At 36.7% G+C, this 17,057-nt stretch overlaps 2 protein-coding genes across 2 annotated transcripts; both read left to right on the forward strand.

Moving 5' to 3' along the window:
- Positions 1-5,995: 5,995 nt before the first annotated feature.
- On the forward strand, positions 5,996-9,919 carry LOC135847798 (uncharacterized). The gene is made up of 2 exons (XM_065367517.1): positions 5,996-6,201; positions 6,287-9,919. Exons 1-2 carry the CDS (start codon positions 6,157-6,159, stop codon positions 6,974-6,976), a joined length of 735 nt encoding a protein of 244 aa, XP_065223589.1. The 5' UTR covers positions 5,996-6,156; the 3' UTR covers positions 6,977-9,919.
- A 756-nt stretch (positions 9,920-10,675) lies between these two features.
- LOC135848398 (uncharacterized) lies at positions 10,676-15,478 on the forward strand. The gene has a single exon (XM_065368299.1). The coding sequence runs from the start codon at positions 10,676-10,678 to the stop codon at positions 15,476-15,478; it is 4,803 nt and encodes a 1,600-aa protein (XP_065224371.1).
- The last annotated feature ends 1,579 nt before the right edge of the window (positions 15,479-17,057 follow it).

The raw sequence follows: 17,057 nt of genomic DNA on the forward strand, positions 1-17,057 counted from the left end.
TTCGGATCTGAACTTGCAGAAACAGATTTTCATTAATGCCCAAATTAAATAAAATCGTCACAAAGACGGGAGCTGAATTATTTGCTTTTAGCTATTTTGTTCAAGGCGATTTTTCCAACCATAGGCAATTTAATAACACGTTTGAGGCCCTGGAACGGACTGAAACTATCATCTTATCTACTTGAAAGGTCAAAAATCAGGAATGAAGCCACTTCCAACTTTTTATTCCAAGATAAAATTTTTATTTTCATTTTTTCAGCGAAAAGAGGGCCGCTAAATAAGTAATTATTTAAAAATCAACCAAAAAATGAGAAAAAAAATTCAGCAGCTCTTTGATCTACTTGTAAGTACTTTATGATACATATTTGATTTGTAAGGAAAGTTTATAAACTTTCTTTACAAGGGAACCTCTTGAGGTGTCCGCCTCCGATTTGAACGGGACCGCAATTTTTGGAAAGAGCATGTTCTAAAAACCCCCAAACCCAAATTTTCAGCTGCCCAAGTTCATTTTTTGATTTTTGGCGAATTTTTGAAAATCCAAAATTATTATTTTGGTGATTCATGCTTTTTTTAAAAAAGTACGTACTTGATCATTAAAAATGTTCAAAATAAGTCCCAAAACTGATATCAACCCCCCCCCCTCATCCAAATTTCGCCATTTCCAGCCATTCTGAAGCCTCCAGCGGTATTTTTCAATTTCTCCAGAATTTTGAATTTGCTCCAGAAGGCGTGAATATAAAGTTGGGCCGCTAAAAATCGAGTTGTGTGTTATACTCGATCTGTTTATCAAGTTTATCCACATTTGAGTCGGTTTCGGAAGAGACACCTCAAGAGTGGTTTTTGACCAGCTTTTTTCATTATAAGAAATCAAAAAAATCAAAAATTTCCCATTTGCAAGAAAATTTTCAAAATTTGCGCGAATCGCAGTATTTTGTCATGAACCAACCCCACCAGGGCGAATTTTGCCATTTCCAGCCATTCTGGAGGCTCCAGCGCGATTTTTCAATTTCTCCAGAATCTTCAATTTGCTCCAGAAGGCGTGAATATGAAGTTGGGCAACTAAAAATCGAGTTGTGTGTTATACTCGACAAGTTTAACGAAATTATCCACATTTGAGCCGATTCTGGAGCGGACACCTCAAGAGTGGGTTTTGGACCAGCTTTTTTCAAAATAAAAATATCCAAAAATTAAAGGGATGCCCAAGAAAGGCTGGAAATGGCGAAATTCGCTCTCGTGTGGTTAATTAATGACGAAATACAGCGACTCGCGCAAATTTCAAAAATTTTATCAAAAAAGATATATTTGATTTTTGGATATTTTTATTTTGAAAAAAAGCTGGTCAAAAAACCACTCTTGAGGTGTCCGCTCCAGAATCGGCTCAAATGTGGATAATTTCGTTAAACAGGTCGATTATAACACACAACTCGATTTTTAGCTGTCCAACTTTATATTCACGCCTTCTGGAGCAAATTCAAAATTCTGGAGAAATTGAAAAATAGCGCTGGAGGCTCCAGAATGGCTGGAAATGGCGAAATTTGGATTTGGAGGGTTAATATCAGTTTTGGCCTTTGGGACTTATTTTGAACATTTTTACAGATCAAGTACGTACTTTTTTTTTAAAAAAACATAAATCACTAAAATAGTCAATTTTGGATTTTCAAAATTCGCCAAAAATCAAAAAATGAACTTGGGCAGCTGAAAATTTTGATTTGGGGGTTTTAGAACATGCTCTCTCCAAAAGTTGCGGTCCCTTTCAAATCGGAGGCGGACACCTCAAGAGGTTCCCTTGTTAGTACAGTTAAAAACGTTAAGAAAAATTGAAATTTCAAAGTTAAATGGAAGGGAGAGGTTTAGGCCAGGCAGGTAGACCTATAGACTAATGGTTTGGAGACCCTCTCCTCGCAAAAAAAAAATTAAAAATCAAAATTATCTACTTATACCTAGTTACAAAAAAAAAAAAATCAAAAAATCTCAAATTCGAAACAAAATTTGGATAATTTTTCAGAAATATCAAAAAATTAAAAAAATTTGATTGACACGATAATAAGACTTCATTTAAAGTAGGTACCTAGTTTCCTATAAGATGAAAAATGAAGTGAATTTTACAAGAAAAAAACAATCTTCTTCACCAACCGTACATGCTTAAAAATCCACTCGATCGCGAAACACAATTTCAAAATTGTATAAAAGAGTTCAGAAATGAGTGAAATTATTTCAAAATTGTTCAAAAATCAACAAAAATCAACAAAAAATGATCATGGTTCTATTGATCCAAAATTAAATGATTTCTAAAAAAAAAAATTGGAAAATTTGAAAAGCATCATGTGCTTATATTTCAGTAAATCACCAAAAGCAATTTAAATCCAGATGGATTAGAGTCAAATCAGATTTTAAGAAATGTTTATATTCACTCGCATCAGAATATTTATACTCAATGCTTGGATGAAAAGATTTGATCTAATTTGATCAGAGAATGGATCATACTTGAGCGCATTTCTGATAAGATTTTATCAGAATATTGCTTATCTAAACAAATGAAATCATAAAGACGTGATAAGATCAGATCTGATCTGTAATGTTCAGATCAGTTTTATTAGATGAAATCTGACCATTTGATCAGGCAGAATTAGCTCAGATCAGATTGAGGCATTTTCAGGGTCCAGTTTTGATCGAGCAAGATCTAATTGAATTTGGGAAGAGCAAATTTTTAATCTCGCTACCCTTGGACTGATCTGATAATTTTCTAGGATATGATTTGAATTGGATTAGATTTGGATTCAATTTGACCAGATTTTATCTATGTACAAGTGAACATTTCCCACATTGAATTTGATTTGAGCAGATCTGCTCAGGCACGTTTACCAGATCACATCAGATCCAAACATTTGAAATTTAGATTCAATTTTGATCCAACCAGATCTATAATTCCCTATTGACAATTTCAAGTGGCAGAATGCTAGCAACAGTGCTAGCATGACCATGCTAGCACTGGTTGCACCATTTTGAACACCTTTCCTAGCATATCTGCTAGCAAACTGTTGCCAGCACAATGCTAGGAAAATGGTACCAGCACCATGCTAGCAGCATTTTTCTAGCATTATGCTAGCGATGGTTTGCTAGCAGATATGCTAGGAAAGGTGTTCAAAAGGGTGCAACCAGTGCTAGCATAGTCATGCTAGCATATTTCCAGCATATGCTGGCATACAACTGGCATAATTCTAGCAGGGGGACTAGCATTATACTAGCGTCAGTTTGCTAGCAGATACGCTAGTGCAGGTGTTCAAAATGGTGCTACTGGTGCTAGCATGATCTTGCTAGCTTTTTGCTAGCATATGCTAGCATGTGTATAATATGTAGAATGCTAGAAGTTTATTAATTTCCTTATAAAAGAATGGGGTATATTTTTAATTATGGTACGTTTCCCAAGAATGTCCAAAAATGGGCAATTGCCCTACAATGCTAGTTTAGAACTAGCATTGCACTAGCATCTTGTGCTAGTATAAGCTGAGTGATACTTCACTCTTCTTAATTTAAACAGGAAACTGTATTGAGCTTATATTCGACTTGACTACATACTTCATCTAAGAGAAGTTAAGTGTATCATATTAAAGAACAACGCTAGCAATTTGCTAGCATTATGCTAGCACTTGACTGCTAGCACCTGGATAAGAAGTCTTTTAACGAAAATCCAGCACCATGCTAGTACTTTGACTGCTAGCTTTACCAAGGTTAGAATAGCGCTAGCAGTAGACTAGTGCAAGTTTACCTGTGATTGTATTTCTAGCATGTAACTAGCAGATTGCTAGCATGCCTTTTGCTAGTTCACCTTATGCTAGCACCATTACAGGGTGCTAGCAATGCACTAGCAATATGCTAGTAGTGACTGCTAGCTTTACTCGGTGGTTATGTTGCTAGCATGTAACCAGCAAATTGCTGGCCTGTCTTTTGCTAGTTCACCGCATGCTAGCATCATACCAGTTCAATGCTAGGATGAATTTTCCAATAAAATGTCTGCTGGCAAAGTGCTAAGTGCTAACACCATTCTAACTGGTAATCTGCTAGTTGATTCCATGCTAGCACCGTGCTAGTATTCTGCTACTAATGCTAGCATTCTGCTAGTAAAATTGTTAATAAGATAATTATTCTCCTAGGATTAATTAGTGTATGGCTAGTGTACTTTTTACTAGCTCATATCATGCTAGCAACATGGTAGCTTTATGCTAGGAGAAACTACCAGCATCGCTCGGTAATTATGATGCTAGGATATAACTAGCATGTTGCTAGCATACATTGTGCTAGCTCATCTCAGGCTAGTATTATGCTAGAATTTTGCTAGCAGGAACTGCTGGGATCACTCGATAATTATGGTGCTGGGTTTTAACTAGCATATCTCTAGCATACATTTTGCTAGATAATCTTGCATTAGCAATATGATAGCATCATGCTAGCAGGGACAACTGGCATTACTAGGTAATTATGAGGCAAGGGGTTGACTAGCACATTGCTCGCATACATTTTGCTAGCTCACCCCATGCTAGCGATATGATAGCATCATGCTAGTATGAACTGCTAGCATCACTTGGTAATTAAGGGACAAGGTTTTAACTAGCATATTGCTAGCATGCATTGTGCTAGCTCATCTCATACTAGATATATGATAGCATTTTGCTAGCGGGAAATGCTAGCTTCATTCGGTAGTTATGTAGCTAGCATGTAGCTAGCTCATTGCTAACATACTTCTTGCTAGTTTGTATCATGCTAGCAATAAGCTGGCATTTTGCTAGCATGTTATGCTAGTTCATTTCATGCTAGCATAACGCTAGTATCATGCTAGTTTCCTGCTACTCATGCTAGGTGGGTGCTACTAATGCTAGCATTCTGCTAGTAAAATTGTCAATAGGGTTAGATCAGAATTTTTATAGGATTGCATCAGTTCAAATCTGATCAGGTCAGATTACATCCGAACATTTATTGGCTTTAACTCGATTGAATCAAATCCACCCGGATCAGGATTTTGATGGGCTTAGATTTGTTCAGATCTGATCAAATTACACTTGATTGGGTTAAATACGGTTTGGACATTCTCCGGGTTCAATTTGACCAAAACAGAAATCGTTTGAACAGAATTTCGATAAAATTAGATCATTTGAGATCTGATCAGATATGTTTGATTTGATCAAATCAGATCCAAACATTCGTTGGATTCAATTTGATCCGCACCCAAATGTAATCAGATCAAAATTTTGATAGGATAGATCTGTTCGGATTTGAGTAGATACATTTTCATCAGGTCAGGTCACTGATCAGATCCAAACATTTTTCGAATTTAATACATATGATATAATTCAGCCAGATCTATTTGGATCAGAATTCTGATAAAATTAGATCTGATAGGACCCAATAAATATTTAAATGGGTCATTTGTTCAGATCTAATAGGATTCTCATTTGCAAATGAAATCAAGCCCAAGCTTCGCAAAAATCACACAATCCGAGAAAATTTGAAAGTTGATTCCATTTCACAAAAAATGAAACGAACCCTGGCAAATTCAAAATTTTTCCCAATGACAAAACATTGAAAACCATGATGGACTCGATGAAATTTCAATTCCAACAATGAAAAAAAATGTCAAATTCAAATACTCGTAAATACATATCACGTGTTCATTTATTGAACATCGAAGCAAACTGCTACCCATTGTAGATATTTAAAATTTACACCTTCGAGCGATCATTTGCTTAATTACTGAGCAACTTGCAACGCCATCGTCGCAGTATGCAATTATTTATTCTACGATAGAAAAAAAAAGAGCGAACCGTGTGTGCTTCGTTACTTACACGTCAGGTAAACCTACTGTATGTCTTTTGATTGCTACATCGTCAGTAATTATACTCACCAGTGCACATACCTGCACACCAATTGTACAATTTATCTCAATCAACGTGAAAATTACACGCGCAGTAGAGGTCTTTGCAATTAGAGCTAAACGTTAGAACATTTTTTTGGAGTAAATTTTGGCATCGACCAAAACAGCTGTGTTGTTTGGTTGCGAACAAATTTTTCGTACATTTGGGCCGATCTTACTTGCCAACTTTGCGAGACGATCAACTTCGACTTTGGTATTATATTTCATTACGTGCGTTAGAATACAACACGATGTTACTCGCTATTTTCTTCGTTTTCTTCATAACATTGGCAAAGGTAACCGAAATCAAACCCATGAAACAGTTGCAAAAACACCAATTGTTGATGCAATCCTCGATAATATTTTCGTTTGATTTTTCAGCTCCATTCTGGAGACGGTATAGAACGATATAGGTCATTTTCCGGTGGCCGATTTCCCAATCTTTCATCGGTATCAGCTCCACCGCCGTCTGCACCGTCACCAGTACCACAAAGTAGGCTGACTCCATCTCCAAGTGGTAGATTCAGTGCCTACGCTCCACAGCAACCAGCTCCTCCAGTACGTGGTCGTCCATCTCCGTACGATGATCCATCATTTGCACCCCAATCAAGCGGCCGATTCGGAAATAGCAACGTGTCCGCACAAAGTCGTAAACCTAACTACAGTTCGTCAGGAATGTCTCCAACCGAAAATTCAAACTTGATGAACGGGGGGAATGGGGGGCGACGCTCAGTGATGATCCGTGTAGATCAAAACGGTAACCCATTGGATGAAATTCCAGAAGGTTTCGAATTTCGTAGAGGAGGTCCTGTTATGACAGAATCTGAATACCAAAAACAGCAGAAGAGACGAGAAGAAGAAGCTGATCCAGATTCCCGTAAGATCAACACCGGAGGCGAAACGATCCTGAAGCGGCTACCTGAAAACTACGGTGAAATCAGTATTAAAATCTCTGGCACTAATATCACCCAAAGGAAAATGAATCAATTACGAAAATTGCTGGAAGAATCTACAGATTTTGTTTTTGGACATCCCGAATTTATAACTGGGATCATGAACAGATTTGTGTGAATGCCCACTCCAAAATACAAATAAGGACTGTTCAAAATAGTACACATCCATATCGAGTATAACTAGGTACCTACCTACAATTTTTTTAGCAAGAATTCGAGAAATTGCTTACATATGTATATAACTGTTATTTACCGTCTATAGTTCAATAAATGATCCACATAGCAAACAGGGTCAAATAATTTGTAATAATGGAGTTGTCAGTCACTGAATTCATCTTCAGTCAACAAATTTTGACCCACCAAAGTTTGTTTTTCGATAGAAAGTGAATTTTCGAAAATTCATTTTTTAAGAAAGGAGTGCCTAAAAAAAATAAGCCTCAAAAATTGCTCAAAATGTATACAAAAGAAGTTTTGGAAATGGATCAAATATTAATACATAGGTAGGTACCTATCTTTTTTTATGTTGATAAAAGAACAACAAGCGAGGTCCGGGGGACCTGGAAAGAGGGTTCCCCAGATTTGATAAAAATATCCTCTTTTTTCGAGAATTTTCTATGTATGTAGGTAACCAAAGTGATTAATTTTTGCTATGTATTTCTCTGTTCTGTTTTACACTACACTGAAATGAAATAAATCCAAATCCAAAATCGTTAATAAGATTTTTTCCAAAATTGAAAATTCAAATATTCAAAAATTCGAAAGCAAAAATTAAAAAATCAATATTCGATTCGGACATCGAGTTTTTTGGTTATAGGGTACACTAGTTTTATTAAAATATTGGATCAAATAAATTTGAGCATTCAACATACACGAAGCATTAATAATAAATTATAAGTACTTACTGATAATAAAAAATAACAAGGAAATTTTCCTTCATTTCAAACACTTTTATCATTCAGTTTAATTTGAAATAAAGGTGTCTTATGTGTAGCGTAATACGCAACACATCACATAAGACACCTTTCTAAATAACGTGGCGCACTGATTTATTGAAAGCGATTTTGGGAGAACTCTAAAAAATTCCATGACTTTGATGATTTTTGAAAAATAATCACTGAAGAAAATTATTTCTGATTTGAATCAAGCGAGAACGATTTTGAAAATAGGTGCCTAAATCGATCAACGATGACTTTGAGTTAGCATGCACTTGGACTTAATTATAGCCCTTTTTATGTCAATTTTTTCAAAATTAAAAAATCCCTAGATTTTCTGGATGTTTCAGAATGCCTCAATGGCACCAATAATTGTTCAAAGAGGTCAAAAATGAGGTGTAGACAAGAATTCAGTCTTCTTCCTCTCAATTTGATCAGAAATTGCTTCATAGGGGCATTTGGGCTATTCTGTGTCAAATCCCTTTGGTTTTGGGTTAAGGTGCTCCAATTTTACTCAAAATTTCTTTGTCGGATTTTCAGTTTTCACACATTGGATAAGAAAGAAAATCATTATCATTGAACAACAGCTCTTTTTTGAGAGGGAGGGGTGTTTTTTTTATGACTTGAAACTCATTTATCATAATGCCCAACTATGGAGTTTCAATTGCTTGGGATTGCTTCAACAGAGTAGGTAAGGGTTTTTAAAGAATGATTGAGAAGGACTTTCAAAATATTCTCTGAAAATCTCGAATGTTCGATATTGAGCTTTTTCGCTTGGACAATTTTGAAACGTAAGTATGCGAAATTTCAGAGCTAAAATTTGTAAAAAAAAGTCCCAATAACAATTTTTTTGATATTTTCAACTACCCAAGAACTTTTTCTGAAGGGATTCGCAAAACCAAAGGTATAGTGCGTATGGAGCCTCAAAATTTCGGTAAAAATGTAATAATCACACGCCTTTTCCAATTTTCAAAAAATTTGGAGCATCAAAGTAACGATAGCGTTGGAGGGCCGGTTTGAATCAAAATAATAATTAATGTTTGCACTCAGCGCTCTCTGAAACGTATCAAACGATAAATCACAGAATATTCATTTTTTTTTTGTATTTCGACCAAAATTATGGGGCCCTGTACCTTCCACCACCATGGTTTTTCAAACCCAATTACGAAAATTTCACCGTTTAGGCTTCCTGGATTTTTTCAAATTTTTGAAACGTGTTTAGATCCAAAATTTGGCAAACTTTTGAAAACTGAGCTCTCAAAAAAACTCGAATTTGAGCTTTTAAAATTTTTGGAAAATATTTTTGAAACCGGCCACTTTCAATTACTTTTAAATTTATGCAAACGAATCATCTCCAAGTAGCCGTGGTCTCTAGTTATTAAACTACGATGTTGAGATTTAAGACAAATAATTTCAATAGCTGAAATAGTCCCATCTGCCCGAAGGAGGGTTGGGAAGTGTTAGGCGCGAATTACGTGCGTGTAAATAAATAAAATATTTTTAATCGCGAATATGCGATCATTTAAAATAAAATAATATTTTAATCGCGAATAACGCGATCTTTTAACGTAAAATAAAATAAATAGAATAGAATAGCGCGGATGACGCGAACGTTAGTATAGCTATTACTGTAACGCGGAGACGCGATGTTTAGTGTTAAAATAAGGGTAGTTTACTACTCTTAGATAACTTATGTAACTGTTTGAATATAACCTAAGAAGAGGCTGTGTAGCAGCATCTTCTTCCGATCAAATAAACGGATTTTAAAACCTGTTTATTGCCTTGTATTTTTGGAGGTAGTCTTGGCTGCGTTTCGCGCTGGCTACGTTTTACCAAGGTGGTTGGAGAAGATTCCCATCTCTCTCTTAATGTTGTGTTCTCTCTCTTACTTTGTTCTTAACCCTCCTTTACCCCTTAGACCATACGTTCGTGGCTGCTTCTAGCGCTGACAAACAGACAGTCTAAGGGTATGTTTGGCTGCCTATTTTGGCGCCGAATTAACTCTCATTTCCTATACGTATATGTACGTACTGGGTCTTGGCTGCCTTTGGCGCTGACCTGTGTTTTTGTACATATACGTAGTGGGTCTTGGCTGCCTTTGGTATCCATTGGCGCTGACCTTTGTCTCTGTCTCTCTCTATGAGGGTTCCTCCTCCTTCACTCAGGGACTTTGATAGGGATATTTCAACGAATCAAAATTTTAAGTAGGAGCAGATTAGGCAATTTTAACAAACAAACTTTTCAATGCAAACATTTTTTGGTCCTCCGAGGAGTCGGATATATTTCCTGGCGTTTAAATTAGGTTTTTCCTTTTTTTGAAAAAACAAACAGAAGTTGGTACGTGATGTTAATCGATGGTTTTCACGGAATCAAATACTTCGAGCTGGTTAATATTATGGTATATTAGCCTAAAAATAAAAATTTGATCGTTGTTTTATTCTTCGGTTCGATAAACTTTTCGCGATTGCGGCTTATTTGCGTTCGTATCGTTTCGGGTACAGCAAAACAAACAAACAAACATGGAAGCAAAACAGAAAACACTTCGTTGTATTAAACTGAATCTCCGTCGCCAAAAAACTGAACTTGAATCTCTTCTCCAGGCTGATCTCAACATTGAAACTACTCTCCGGATCGAGACTCTACTAAACACTGAGTTTACACCGTTGAAGGAGAAATTTGATTCGCTAACTCTCCAGATTTTGGAGCTATTGGATGAAGATGATAATGGTGTTGAACAAATGTTCACTGAACAGGCGGAATTCCGAAGTTTTTCAGCTTCTGCGACTGCAAAAATTCAGTCAGTCATGAAAACTATTCAATCTGAGGAAAGTAGCTCAAACTTATCCTCCCAAAATTCTGAAAAAACATATTCAGTGGGTTTAAAAATGGAACGAGCTACTGTACCAACATTTGATGGAAACATTTTAAAGTTCAATGATTTCAAAGAAAGTTTTGAAAGTCTTGTTCACAACAATAACGAAATTCCAAATACGCAAAAAATGCGTTTTTTAAAACGAGCTTTTATTGGGGAAGCTGAACAAATTCTTCGCCATTTTGGTTTGAAAGAAGCGACGTATCCTGAAGCATGGGATTACGTTATGAAACGATTTAATAATCCTCGAGCTATTATCCGTGCACATTTTCGAAACTTACATTGCCTTGAGCCAATTAAAAATGAGCAAGGTATTCGATCATTGTTGGATAAAATAAACGTTACCTTACGTGGTTTGAAAGCCGTTGGATTGGAAATTGATGATACTTTTTCTCAGTACATCGCTTATTTAGTTGGAACTTGCCTTGATCCTGTCACTTTGAAAGATTGGGAAAATTCCTTCAAAACAACAAAAAGATATCCGTCATTTGACGAATTGGAAGATTTTCTTCAAATTCGCTCGTTTTCTGTTGAAGATCGGAGCTCAGAAAACGATTCGAAAAAACAAAAATCCCATATGGATAAAACTACTGATCGTGGAAAATCACGTAATGAGAAAAAGTCGTTTGTGGCTGGAAAAATAACTTGTGTTGTGTGTTCTCAATCGCACTTCCTAAACAATTGCAAAGATTTCATGGCAAAAACGCCAAAGGAACGGTATAACGTGGTCAAGAAAAATGACTTGTGCCTTAATTGTTTTAATCCGTTCCATTCAACAGATAAATGTACTAGGCCAACTTGTAGTACTTGTTCTCGAAAACATAATACGCTGCTCCATTGGACTCCAGCAATAACAGTTCAACAGAATCAAAATGGGAATGGTGGTGAAAAACCAGATCCCCAATCAGGTTCTGGTACACCAAAATCTTCGTTTTCTGCAACTTTAACTGTTCAAAACAAATCAGTGTTGCTGCCTTCAGCCGTTGTCAAGGCTAACATAAATCAACAAACTGTTCTCGCTCGTGTGCTTCTTGATAATTGTTCTCAAGTTAACCTCGTCGCGAAACCCTTTATTAAAACAAACAACATTCGTACGCGTAAATCCGGTGAAGTTACGTCGTTAGGTGGTATAGTCGAAGGTGTTGAAATTCTAGACACGGTTGCAGATATCGTTTTGCAGTCCAGATTTTCTGATTTCAAGCTTCCAATTTCAGCTGAAGTGGTTGCCAAAATACCTTATCGAGTGAATTATTCAGCCGTCTTGAATCTTCCTGGTGAATACGCAAACTTACCTCTTGCAGAATGTAAATTGCCACACTCTAACGTGGATATCATTCTTGGAGCTGAACATTATGAATATGTGATGAAAAACCATCGCTATTTTTGTGAAAAACTGAGCTTAAGAGAAACTGAATTTGGATTCGTTGTCTCTGGCATTAACAATTCATCTGCAATATCACCAAATGTGTACTGTGGATTGACTCAAGTTGATATTGACTCTCAACTTAAAAAATTCTGGCAAACTGAAGAATTAAACGATTCGTATGTGTCTCACAAAGATGACGTATGTTTGGAATATAAGCTCATTGAAGAGCATTTTGAAAAAACTCATACCAGGGCAGATGATGGTCGTTTTATAGTTAGGCTGCCAACAAAACCTACTATAGACGTTTTAAATGGGTCATATTCAAAAGCCCTTGCTATGCTAAAACGGAGTGAAAAACATACTCCAAAGGATATTCGAAAAGAATATGTCAATTTCATAACAGAATATGAGCAACTTGGTCATATGCGCAGATTAAATGCATCCGAAGTTCAATTGGCTAAATATTTCATACCACATCAAATGGTATGCAAACCTACAAGTACTACTACTAAATATCGTGTAGTCTTTAACGCTTCCAGTATCGATTTGTCTGGAACTTGTCTAAATGACCATCTGATGATTGGTCCAACATTGCAACCCGAATTATTCGACAATATGGTGAGATTTCGTTTCTTCATCATTGCATTTTGTGCTGATATTGAAAAAATGTATCGCCAAATGTTTGTAAAACCTGAAGATCGCAAATACCAGTGTATTTTGTGGCGTAAGGATGAAAATGAACCAGTTTCTGTTTGTGAACTTTGCACCATCACATATGGTACTAAACCTGCTGCATATATCGCAACTAGATGTTTGCGTGAAGTGGCTAAAAATTTGAAAAAGAGGAATCCTCGTGCTGCAAAGTCAATTGAAGATGATTTTTACATTGACGATTACACCACTGGTGACGATACTGTTGAAGGTGCTCTAGAGCTACAAAATGCTGTGCATCAAGAATTGAAAAATTATGGTTTTCCTTTGCGGAAATATCAGTCTAACTCTGAAGAATTTCTCAGTAAACTTGACTCTTCATTAGTTGAGCCATTAACATCTCGTTCGTTTGGTGATCGCGATTCTGTGAATGTGCTCGGTTTAAATTGGTGTACTAAAAATGATACCCTATGTGTCGTGTTAAACTTGAATCCCTTGCCTGATTCAATAACAAAACGTATTTTACTCTCCGATATCGCGCGCGTTTTTGATGTGCTTGGAGTGCTCTCGCCAATTACAGTTCGTGCTAAAATTATATTGCAAGACTTGTGGCGTGAAAGTTTAAAATGGGATGATAAATTGAGTGATCATCTCCAAGATAAATTTCTGAAATACCGACGTGAATTAAGTCAATTAAAAAAGTACTCTGTGCCGCGTTTGTGTGTTCCATTTAAAATGCGAATCGAATTGATCGGTTTCTGTGACGCGTCGCCAAAAGCGTATTGTGCGGTTGTGTATATTCGGTGTGTCGATAAGTGCGGTAATGTCAAAGTTAACTTTGTGTGCTCAAAAACAAAAGTTGCACCTCTCAAACCTGTACTAACTATACCTCGGTTAGAACTACAAGCTGCTCTCTTATTGGCAAAACTCATGATTCGTGTAAAAAACAATCTAAACATTGACTCAAATAACTTATATGCATTTTCCGATTCAATGATAGTTCTCAGTTGGTTAAAACTACCTCTGAATGCTTTGAAAACCTTTGTCTCAAACAGAGTCGAAAAAATTCTTGATCACGTAGGAAGATGGATGTATGTTGATACTGCATCCAACCCGGCCGATCTGGCCACTCGTGGTCTTAACGTAACTGAATTTATGGAAAGAAAAAATTTATTGTGGTTGAAAGGACCCACATGGTTGGAAAATGATTTTGATGAACATTTAAACTCTGATGTCAAAATTAGTGACTACATAGAATTACTTGAAATGCGTGTGCCTAAAATAGCATTTGTGTGTTGCTCGATTGAGGCTTCGACCTTATCAACCTTTTCGTCTTATTTAAAAGCGATTCATGCTGTGTCTTATATGTTTCGTTGGGTAGATAAAAAACGTGGTATTCTACATCAAGGCGAATTAACTACTGACGAAAATATTCGTTCATTAGATGCTTTAATTAAGTATTCTCAAAATATGTTCTTTGGAAAAGATCTGGCTCGCTTAGCCAATGGTCAAAACCTTAAAAAGGATAGCAGTTTACAATCTCTCGATCCTTTCATTGATGATAAGGGTATTTTACAAGTAGGTGGAAGGTTGAAAAATGCTCAACTTCCTTTTGATAAACGCCATCCTATTATTTTGTCTGCTAAATGCAACCTTGTAAACTTACTGGTAGATTATGTACATGAGAAGTATTTTCACTGTTCACGTGTAGTTGTCTACTCTTATATTCAAAATCAGTATTGGATTGTTGGTGGTGTCAACAATGCCATAAAAAAGGTGATCCGTGAATGCGTTCTTTGTCGTCGACTACGTGCTGTCACTGGAAAACAAATTATGGGCCAACTGCCCTCAACTCGTATCACACCAGCTCGTCCCTTCCTCAATGTTGGCGTCGATCTGTGTGGACCTTTTACTGTGCGCTGCCTTGGACATCGTTCCTTAAAACACAATAAGGTGTATGCTGCATTTTTCGTATGTATGTGCACAAGAGCTGTGCATATTGAACTGGTTTCTGACCTGTCTACTGATGTCTTTCTGAAAGCGTTTCGCCGGTTTGCAGCTAGACGAGGTCTACCTTCTCAAGTCTATAGTGACAATGGAAAAAACTTTGTTGGTGCTAACAACATTCTAAAAGAACAATATAAAATTCAACAATATGCCGCAAATGAGCAAATCAAATGGCAGTTCATCACCCCTCGTGCCCCACATCAAGGAGGCTTATGGGAAGCTGCTATCAAATCAGGCAAATCGTTGATTGTAAAAGCCTGCAAAAATCATGTTCTCAATATGGAAGATTTGCATACTGTGACTTGTCAAGTGGAAAGTATCCTGAATTCCCGTCCATTATGCTACCAAAAGGAGACTTTGGCAGATGAACCGTTTGGTGTAATTACTCCGGGTCACTTTCTGATTGGTTCAAATCTTCTTGCTCCACCTCTCGATGATGATAATTCTTCAGCTGACTTGAGTTCTCTTCTTAAAGCCCAGCAATCAATTATTCAGTCATTCTGGAACGAGTGGAGAAAATCTTATCTCAATTCACTTCAAATTCGTAACAAATGGCAAGCTCGAGATTCCAATATTGCTGTCAATGATATTGTTGCCCTGAAGGAAGACAACGTTGCAGTCCTAAACTGGCCAATGGGAATCGTCGTTGCTGTCTACCCTGACAAGGAAGGTGAAATACGAAATGTTATGGTGAAAACTTCAACTGGTAAATATCAACGAGCTGTTACTCGGGTAGTTAAGTTGTTATCTGCTGAGGAAGCTCATGCCCCTCAGCCGGGGGGAGTGTGTTAGGCGCGAATTACGTGCGTGTAAATAAATAAAATATTTTTAATCGCGAATATGCGATCATTTAAAATAAAATAATATTTTAATCGCGAATAACGCGATCTTTTAACGTAAAATAAAATAAATAGAATAGAATAGCGCGGATGACGCGAACGTTAGTATAGCTATTACTGTAACGCGGAGACGCGATGTTTAGTGTTAAAATAAGGGTAGTTTACTACTCTTAGATAACTTATGTAACTGTTTGAATATAACCTAAGAAGAGGCTGTGTAGCAGCATCTTCTTCCGATCAAATAAACGGATTTTAAAACCTGTTTATTGCCTTGTATTTTTGGAGGTAGTCTTGGCTGCGTTTCGCGCTGGCTACGTTTTACCAAGGTGGTTGGAGAAGATTCCCATCTCTCTCTTAATGTTGTGTTCTCTCTCTTACTTTGTTCTTAACCCTCCTTTACCCCTTAGACCATACGTTCGTGGCTGCTTCTAGCGCTGACAAACAGACAGTCTAAGGGTATGTTTGGCTGCCTATTTTGGCGCCGAATTAACTCTCATTTCCTATACGTATATGTACGTACTGGGTCTTGGCTGCCTTTGGCGCTGACCTGTGTTTTTGTACATATACGTAGTGGGTCTTGGCTGCCTTTGGTATCCATTGGCGCTGACCTTTGTCTCTGTCTCTCTCTATGAGGGTTTTGCTGCTTTATAGCGCGGAACCTTTAGGCTATAGGTAGGTAGGTAGGTCTTCCTCCCCTCCTCCTCCTTCACTCAGGGACTTTGATAGGGATATTTCAACGAATCAAAATTTTAAGTAGGAGCAGATTAGGCAATTTTAACAAACAAACTTTTCAATGCAAACAGGAAGTGAATCACAGTGGGTTTCCTTCTTTCTTAACATAAGGAACATGAAAAAAATAAATGGTCAATTGGTCAATAAAGTCAATTTTTTGGAAAATTTGCTCTTTTTCTGCCAAAAATGTCCAAAATTTTTCATTTCTGTCAAACTGGCCAATAAAGTCACTTGTTTTGTAAAATTGGCTGAAAATTCTAATTTTGGTGAATCAGAGTACGTGAAACCTAAACCTGAAAACGCACTGATTTGGCATGGAATTTTTATACCTTTATATGGAAATTTTTCCGAAACTGAAAAATAATTTCCGGATGCTTCAGAATGACCCAAAACCACCTCCAATTGATTAAAGCGGCTGGAAATGAGAGGTAAACCAAAATTCAGCTTTCCTTATGTGAATTTAATCAAATTTTGATTTCTATAGTCGCATGTGAATTTTCGAAAATTCTACAAATGAAAAAATGAAAAATTGGGAGTATGTGAAGAAATTTTAGATGCTGATGTAGATTTGTAATCCTGTTTGGGATCTTAAATGAACGAAAAAATATGAAACGACTTGAAAAAAAATTGCAAATCCAATTGGATCCAAATTAATCTAGATTTTTGGAAAATGTACATTTAATTGATTCAGAATTCAGAATACATTTGATGGTTGATGATACCAAAAATAGAATTCAACTGGCTCATCACACATTATTCTGATCCAACTGGAGATTTTTCAAAAAAGTTGGAAAGCCACT

This window comes from Planococcus citri, chromosome 5 (genome assembly GCF_950023065.1).
Source record: "Planococcus citri chromosome 5, ihPlaCitr1.1, whole genome shotgun sequence".
In the NCBI taxonomy this organism is placed as follows: Eukaryota; Metazoa; Arthropoda; class Insecta; order Hemiptera; family Pseudococcidae; genus Planococcus; species Planococcus citri.

Bases quoted from the DNA above. Each gene is read 5' to 3' on its own strand.
- LOC135847798 (XM_065367517.1), top strand. From the start codon at position 6,157: ATGTTACTCGCTATTTTCTTCGTTTTCTTCATAACATTGGCAAAG. The intron at 6,202-6,286 runs GTAACCGAAATC...TTGATTTTTCAG, and splicing joins TCTTCATAACATTGGCAAAG to CTCCATTCTGGAGACGGTAT.
- LOC135848398 (XM_065368299.1), top strand. From the start codon at position 10,676: ATGGAACGAGCTACTGTACCAACATTTGATGGAAACATTTTAAAGTTC.